General features: G+C 42.8%; 1 protein-coding gene across 1 annotated transcript in view; it reads right to left on the bottom strand.

Moving 5' to 3' along the window:
- Nucleotides 1–363: 363 nt before the first annotated feature.
- The window catches only part of SYNPO2 (synaptopodin 2), a 186,566-nt gene continuing 178,208 nt past the window's right edge, over nucleotides 364–8,721 (bottom strand). The window contains exon 5 of the mRNA XM_053572509.1: nucleotides 364–2,412. Coding sequence (XP_053428484.1) covers nucleotides 1,888–2,412 — 525 coding nt within the window. The 3' untranslated portion in view covers nucleotides 364–1,887. The remainder of the gene's footprint in view (nucleotides 2,413–8,721) is intronic.

Genomic DNA, 8,721 nt, shown 5'->3' with positions numbered 1-8,721 from the left:
AAAGAAATCAACAAAATAGAATATGGCCTCATCAAGCAAAATCTTTTCTGCTAAATCTCCCGTATCTTAAAACATTCAAATCGAAAATGACTCAACCACTGTAATAAATTTTGGACCAAGTAAGATTTTATGGGGGGATTTCCTCCTGACTATATACCAGGCATTATATTTTAGATACCATAGAAACTCTTGGGAGTCAATAATCATATATTATATATTAAGAGAATTGCTCTGTATCACTTTAAGATAATTTAACACTGTAGCATTAGAAAGTGCTCATTCTTTCTTGTCTCCATAACTGAACAAATTATCTGCCTGGTTCCATCACTAATGGAATTTACTGTGATTTTTTTCAATACTATATTTTTACTTTCAAGATAAGGCCTGGACCACTTGCCCTCTGGCTTTTTTTTTTTTTTAAAGTTTTAAAAGAAAACATCATAACGATAAGAGACTATCATAATGATAAATTCAAGAACTAAAAAATAAAACAAAGCAAAATTATATTAAGAAACTAAGAAAGTTTTAAATACCCAAACTTTTTTTAAGTTTAAAAATATTCTAGATATTTTCTTATGATGTAAAATACTTTGAATGTTTTTGTATTTAACCCTTTGCAGGCATGGCGGTAAGGAGCAGGTGTTCCGATTGTTTCGTGGTCAGGCTAACAGGGCACGGGACAGGGGATTAACAAAGCAGCTGTTTCTCTTCCTTTGAGCACCCTAATGACCACTTCCTGAAAAAATACCACTTGTTACATAGGCTTCTGTGGCACGTCTCCCATAACCACATGAGTGGTCATGACCCACAGTTGCATAATAACAGATATATTCATCTACCTCTTCCTTAAATCCATTAATAGTTTATATCTTTACATCAACCCTCACTCCATGTAACACATAGCACAAAGCCTGCCACCTAACAATTCCCTTAGGACTGTTAATGAGCCGTGCTGTGACATTAATTACCTAATCCACGCCTAAACTTAATCTGATAGTTACACAATGAACATCAAAAATAAACAGTGCACTGAAGGACATTCTATGAATGAGAAAAATCTCAGAATGTCAGAGCTGTCAGAGACCTAAAAGATTAGATAATCCAATATTCTCCTTTGGCAAATGAGGAGAAACTACGGTCTGAACCTACGGTCTGTTCCTGTCTCAGGCTGTTGGCTTTAAACACATTAAAAATAAATCCTGCACCTGAATCTTTCTATTCCCCACACATTACACTATTTCTCAAAAGCCCTTCTGAAATGTGTAGTAACCATATTCTCTTGTTTCTTTCTTTCTGAGAACGCCCATATTTTAATTCCTAAAAAAAAAAAAAATATGAGCTTTATTAGATTTAAAAAATTTTTTTTTCAGAGAGATGCCTAAAATAACATCAAAGAAATCTGTTTGTATAATTATTACTCACTGCCATGCTCCCTTTGACAATTTCTCTAATATTATACGTATTTCTTGCTAGGACAGCGAGGTAATTAGCACACCGTATCCCCAGTCCCTTCCTGGTCTTAGGCACGTGGAACAAATACTTAGTTTCATTTTAACTGAGTAGAATTTAGCTGCATAGGTTACCCCCATATTAAAGGAACTAAGATGATGAGTTACGTGAAGTGCCCGCACATCAAGGCAGAAAGTAAATTTTTTCTTCAAAGAAATTCTCTGTACACTAGACGACAGGGAAGTGATTCACACGCACGTGTGCACGTGCACTCACACACAGAGACTCGGAAATGCGATCTGTGAGAACAAGCCACAAACTCAAGTGAACTTAAATCTACTAAAAAGGTAAAAAAAAAAAAAAAAAAAAAAAAAAAAACCTACAAAGGAGCATTAAAAAAAAACCCAAACCCCAGCTGGCCCCGGGTTGGATCTGCGTTCACGTCTGGCGTCTGCAGCCGCGCGGGTGCAGGCCGCGGTTCTGAGCAGCTACCGGCAGGGAGTAATCAGACCCGGGCTCCGCGGCCGTCACCTGCGGATGGTCCCGGGAGCCCTGCCCGTGATACGCGGGCGGCAGCTGGGAACCGTACCGCGGATCAGCAGACGGGATAGCATACTCCGGCCTTCCGCACCAGCTCCTGTTGGCCTTCCGGGTTGGAGGAACGTAGGACAGTCTCTCGTTCCAGTCCTCTGGGGGCCCTGGAAGCACCTTCCTTCGAGCGGCCGAGACCACGTTCGCCACGATGGATTCCTGGATGTTTCTGGGTCTGAAGGCGTCGTCCACTAGACCGAGAGGGGACCTCGCGGCCGCTTCCCAGGGCGTCGGCCTCCTGCTTGCTCTGTCCAGCCCGTCAGCTGGTTGGCTGGAGTCGCTGTAAGCAGGCTGGTGGTAGACCCAAGGAGACGTGGTAGCTAGGGTGGGTGGGACTGATCTTCCAGGAAGAGAGAGGGAGCGCCCAAACTCCTGCAAATAATGAACATGTTAATGTAGCTCCTTCATTTTGATTTGTGCTGATTGTTATTCCAAAGGCTTCGTGACACTTTTACCAAGCGCGGCAAAAACCAGCCCCCACAATGCTTGGTCTGGAGCCCAGGACGGGCTGTTTCCGTCTGCTGTGTAATTACTCGGATCTGCAACTGGATCCCACGTTCCTCACTTGGCCCTCCTGGTGGCGCCCCACCCCTGGACGCCCCACACCTTTAATCGCTGCCATCTTTCCTAGGTATGGGGCCCTGTCATCACCGGGAGCCACTTGATTCCCGTCTGTCTCCACGTGTGCGAATGTTCATCCACAGCCCACCTTCATTCCTGCCTTCTTCCTGATACGAAGTCAAGAAACCATTAATAACCTCAGGAACAAGCTGTAAGCCACTAGGCTTTTTACTTTTCCCAAGTGGCTTTTAATCTGTTATCTCATTTTGGTCTACTGAATATAGTAAAAACACACAAGCGCTACCTACTAGTTAACGTCAGCGGTATGATGGTATGATGGAATAGCCGGCCTTTTTCTTCTTAAAAGGCAAAGATCACATGGAGTTTTATTTTCTAAATGTGGTGTATTACCCATGTCTCCGAGGGAGCTATTCCTGTCTGTTCAGTTTGCATTTTGCTTCTTTTTAAGTGTATTATGTTACTATTTCTTGGAGAGTTTGTGTCCCAACACCATTCCTCTGTGACTACTAAATATTCTGTTGGGCTAATGCAGAACAGTAGAACTTATTGAGAGCTCCTGTGTTCTCCCCTTTCAGCCCTCTCTGTTTCTGGGGACTGGGTACATTACTTCCTCACACATAGCTATTTGCATGAGACACCCTTGGACAAACTCCTGCCGAAAAGTAGCAAGGGCACATCTAGGGGACATGAATCAACGTTGAAAGTATCAGAGCACCCTGTTTCTTAAACAAAAGGCATTGCCATGCTTAAGAATGTATTCTAGTTTCATAAACATTTTCAACAACTTTTCTCCAAGTTCTTAACTTTACGAGGGGGATAGCAACACCTGGATTTGGGTAAAATATCTCAGATTCAAATGTTTTGTTTTCCCATTAGGCTCGCAAAGAAGGTAGATAGTTCGTTCTTAGGTTGCGATATGAAAAATAAGGGGGTCAATGTAAGGGATCTTGGTTTTCTCTTTAATCATTAAAACTCTATAATAATGGTTGAAACCTAGCAAAAACTTGTTTCCTTAATTCAGAACCACCCAGAATTCTCTTGACTGTTTATTGGGGGAGAAGGGTACTTGACTTCTAGTCATCTTTAAGACCTTGGTTTCATAAACTCATTTAACAAAAATTCTGTCATAGGGCAGCCCCTGTGGCTCAAAGGAGTAGAGCGCCGGCCCCATATGCCACAGGTGGCGGGTTCAAACCCAGCCCCGGCCAAAAACTGCAAAAAATAAAAAATAAAAATTCTGTCATACACCTAATATTTCTAGATACTCTTCTGTGATCTAAAGATACATAGATCATAAAGCCCATGCCCTCCCCAGGCACACAGTCTAGGACTACAGGTCCCCAGAGGCAAGGTAGTCAATTACAGAAGGCCAATTTTAAGGAAAGACTCCTTCCCTTCCTTGGCAGGAAAAAGTAGAGAGTAGTTCCTATCATAATTTTGCTATTCTGGTAAGAAGTAGTAAGACTCTGTGATAAAGAGAAATTCAGCTGGCTCCTATCATGTGTCTGCATCTCCCTTTTGTCCTTATCTATGGAAGAGTTAGAACAACATTGGTCTACAGAGTCCCTGGGAAGGTTTTCAGATTCCTGTGATATTTGCCTTATGGGGGTGTCCAGCCCCCTTCCTGCTCACCACTTGCAGATTATTTGGACTATTTTGCTTATCTGTGGTGTGTTGAAAAGTATGCACAGACTTTGTCTTTTGCTCATCAGTTTTCACTGGTGTTTGTGTTTTTAATGTGTGGCCCTAGACAACTTTTCTTCTTCCAATGTGTGGCAGAAAAGAAAATAGGTTGGACGCCTCTGAGTGGTCTTTGGTTAGATGTAGCTCCTTGAAGGCCTGCTTCAGTCAGGTATTTTGGTATTTTAAACAATAGAGGACTGAGTGGGTAGAAAAAGGGATTTGAGACTTTACAGAAATGTAGGAGAAGCCCCTGAGTATTTATACACCTACACATAGGTGATTAAGTCACTGGCTAAGAGCTAGAAAAAGAAATGATTATCAATATCCTTGGGAGTATTAAGTTCAAGTGAACACAATGCCCACAGTCATAAGACATCCAAAACACTGGACGAAAGAGAAATTTATTGTCTGGTCTTTATGCTGCCTACTTAGTTTGGAAACCTTCCAAGGAAGTGAAACTTGACAGAATTTAGTTCAGAACATAGTTGAGTGGCATCCTAATGACAAAGAAATCCAAGACTTTTTAGCCAATGTATAAATGTTAATCAGTGGAGCATGAAGGAAGAACAGTAAAACTTTGAGGTATGATATTGAAAGCATAAGCCAAGGTTTTCTAAAGAGCAATTAAAACTAGGATGGAGGCTTAAAACAAAAAAAATCTCACACAGGATACACGTATGAAAAATAGGACGGCAGTACTGGTTGCAAGAAAAGAAAAGCGATTGGGTCAATGAGTAAGATGACTGTTCATCTTCTCCATACTCCTCGGGCTCACAAGCACGTTCCTCCATGTGCAAACAAGAACAAAATGATACCTTGTCTTAGGTTAGAGGTTCAGCTGTGACAGAAAGGAATCATTCTTTAGGAACATAGTTGTTTCTGTTTGTCAAGAAATTGCCGGGCGGCGCCTGTGGCTCAGTGAGTAGGGCGCCGGCCCCATATGCTGAGGATGGCGGGTTCAAACCCAGCCCCGGCCAAACTGCAACAAAAAAATAGCCGGGCGTTGTGGTGGGCGCCTGTAGTCCCAGCTGCTTGGGAGACTGAGGCAAGAGAATCGCGTAAGCCCAAGAGTTAGAGGTTGCTGTGAGCCGTGTGACGCCACGGCACTCTACCCGAGGGTGGTACAGTGAGACTCTGTCTCTACAAAAAAAAAAAAAAAAAAGAAATTGCCAAGAATGTTGCAGGCATAATCTCTGCCTGCACTCAATCCCCTAATTTCAACGTATTTCCCCAAAGCAATTTTCATGTCTTGTTCCTCAGTGCTGTTTCCTCTGCCCCTGTCTGCCCCCAGGCTCATGCTGTTCCCTGCTTGGCTGGTAAAATGAAGCCGTGTGATATACCTTGATCCAGGAATCACCAAAGGGACCTGAAAATAACAGACATGTTACTTCTGTTTGGAGTTTGAATATCTGCTGGGAGAATCCTAGCATAATGGGGTCAGATCCCGGTTGTCACTTCCACTGTGGACTGTATTATTATCACAGGAATTCACATTTTGATATGAGAGCGCTTACCTGTAACCAGTAAGTTACATGGGCTTTACCCATGACATGTCACCAAATTGCTTCTTCTTCTTTTTTTTGAAATCTCTTACTACGTTTAAATTTTATTTAATGAACGTTTTTCCACTGCCACTGGATAAAAACGTAGCAGGTCCTGTGACATTCTTATTACTTTTAGGAACAGTTCTCTGGTTCCCTTAAGTTACCCAAGCCAGTGTTATTTTTGAAATAGGAGGTTCCACGCCCAGGAATAACAAACTGCAATTTCAACGTGAAGGCTCACCTCCCTTCAGAGAAGGAGTTGTATTAATAGTTGGCTGTTCCCTTTTCCCTTCGCCTTCCTCTCTCAGCTCACTGACCCTGCCTTCCGGGCCCTGGGGTTGGAGGAAGAGGACAGAGAAAAAAAGAGCAGAAGAAGTTTTGACTTGGTCTCATAACATCACTCCCAGGGCCAGACAGGCCCAGAGAGGAACAATTTCATGATGTTTGAAGATTCCCATCGCTGAGGACATCTTGCCTATAAGGCCTTTATTCACATTAACGCATGTCTATTCTAGGGGGTAACTTGTGATCCGTTCTGTATTCCCTTCAGCTGTCTACCTAAAGTTTTTTCAACCCATCCCCTGCTCCTGGCCTGTCTGGGTCCATGGGGAAAACTCACATCATTTGCCTGTGAAAAAGTAGCAGCAAATTTCCTGAATTTATTTTTGCTGAAATAGTGTGTCAGCTTGTTCCTTACCCTCTAGATTTCCTGGGTGGGAGTCAAACCAACCTGGTCCACTCTTACGTGACCCCTGTCCTCATGCAGGCATCTCACATCCAGTTCTCTAAGAAGACACTTTGAAACTCTCTCGGACACAGCTTGAGGTGAGGGGGTATGTCCCCTCCGCTCCACATACTCCAAACATACACAGCAGCAGCAGCACTCCTGAATTCCTAGTCCCCAGATCCTCTCTCCTCGCCACACTCCAGCCCCCTGGAGACACCTGGACCTGGCTGAAGGGATCTCAAGATTTATGGAAATAGTTCGCTACTGTTTTCTTTATAAGTCTGTATTTTAATCTGGAATCTCACACTGGTGGGCCGTATTCCTTCTACTTGGGAACCTTAGATGAAATTCTGACTTTAATATCCTACTACATAATATATTTTCAGTACCGCACAAAACTTTCTCTCTCTCTCTCATTTCCCCTTTAAAAATAAAATACGGGCTAAACATGAAATGGAAAATGTTTTTCTACTAATCAATTCCAAGAAATTTCTCTAATAGTTTCAAATAGTCTAAAAGAGTTGAAATCGCTCAGGCCTTTAGGTCAATCCCTAGGCTCTTTGTTTACATTGAACCAGACTCTGCCTCCCATGGCTTTGCTCCCTTGGCTCTGATAACACAGACTACATCTCCTACTTCTATGCAGCTGTTCCTTCAACTGTTCCTAGTTTCTTCCACCCTCTTCAAACAGCTTCACTGTCCTGTTTCTATCTTTGAGAAATATGCCTATGGTGTCCATTCCCTCAAGTTTTCTATGCCCTTCCTCCCCCAGTTTGTTAGGTAAGGCTAATGTGGATACAACATCTGGATCTTCTTACGTAGATGTGTGTATGTCAACACAAACATCAGAACAAACCCACGTGCTGAGTGAAGACATCATTCAAAGTGACTGGAGGACTGTGTCATCAGGCAGATGGCTCAGTTAATATTGCACATGGAGCAATTAAGTCTGTGTGTGTTTAGAAAAGTCTTTTCTTAAGTGCTCAACTCGTAAGAGTGCATGCCCATATTTGGCCAGTCCGATATAATGCATGCAAGATTCCCACTGAACTCATGGTTCACCTGGTGTCACGGAATCCCACAAGAGAGCTAACCACGAAGAAGGCATTTCCCTCCCTCCGCCTTCAGTAATGGCCAACATTTTTAACACATTGCTTACTGTGTGGCAGGCAGTGAGGGCTCCTTGTTTTATGTGGAGTATTTCATAGAATCCTCACAACAACCACACAAAGTAGGCACCATTATTATCCCTATTTTCCTGAAGATGATGACACTTGAGGAGGGTAAGTAACCTAGTAAATTTTAGGGTGGGGAGTGGAACCTATTTCATAACAGAGTTCTTAGTTGCACTAGACTATATTTGCAATGAAAAAAAAAATTTTTTTTTTAATTTTTGGACAGAGTCTGACTTTGATAGAGTACCCTGGTGTTACAGCTCACAGCAACCTCAAACTCTTGGGCTCAATAGATCTTCTTGCCTCAGCCCCGCAAGTAGCTGGGCCTACAGGCGCCCACCACCATGCCCAGCTATTTTTTTTAGAGGCTGTCCTCTTGCCCTGAGCTCAAGGAATCCACCCACCTCGGCCTCCCAGAGTGCTAGGATTACAGGTGGGAGCCGCCGACTTGCAGTCAAACTTTTATTCAAGCACATCTTGGAATTCATGCAAATGAAATGAAATCTTCATTTGAGATCTTCAAATGAAATCTTAGAAATTTCTGAAAGAGTCATTTAAATTTGGATTTATCCATACTGGCATCTTGTCATTTGTCACCAGAACAAGTAGGTGACTAGAGGTAAGGAATGTAGAGCGTGACGTCAGAGGCACTTCTGCTACATGAAGGTGAAGCACAGGGGGGTCTCTGCACCCAGGAGGAAAGCTCAGAAGGGCTGAGGACCTCTCTCAGCTTGACACAGCCATCTTTTCATGTTGATTTATCCACACAGCTCGGTGGTGAAGCCACTTAGCTTCCCTGTTAAGCTGTCTGGTAACCAATTTAACTGGCAGAGAACACTTGACATTTAAAAAGCAGGTGTCATCTGAGGCTTACTTAGGACAAAGAAGTGAATTCTAAAGCAATATAAATAGTCCTAGAAGCCAAAGACGTTGAATGTGATGCATCTTTTGAAATTTAAAGTATTCTATA

Source organism: Nycticebus coucang, chromosome 1 (assembly GCF_027406575.1).
Source record: "Nycticebus coucang isolate mNycCou1 chromosome 1, mNycCou1.pri, whole genome shotgun sequence".
In the NCBI taxonomy this organism is placed as follows: Eukaryota; Metazoa; Chordata; class Mammalia; order Primates; family Lorisidae; genus Nycticebus; species Nycticebus coucang.
This window is presented reverse-complemented; position numbering and strand designations above follow the sequence as displayed.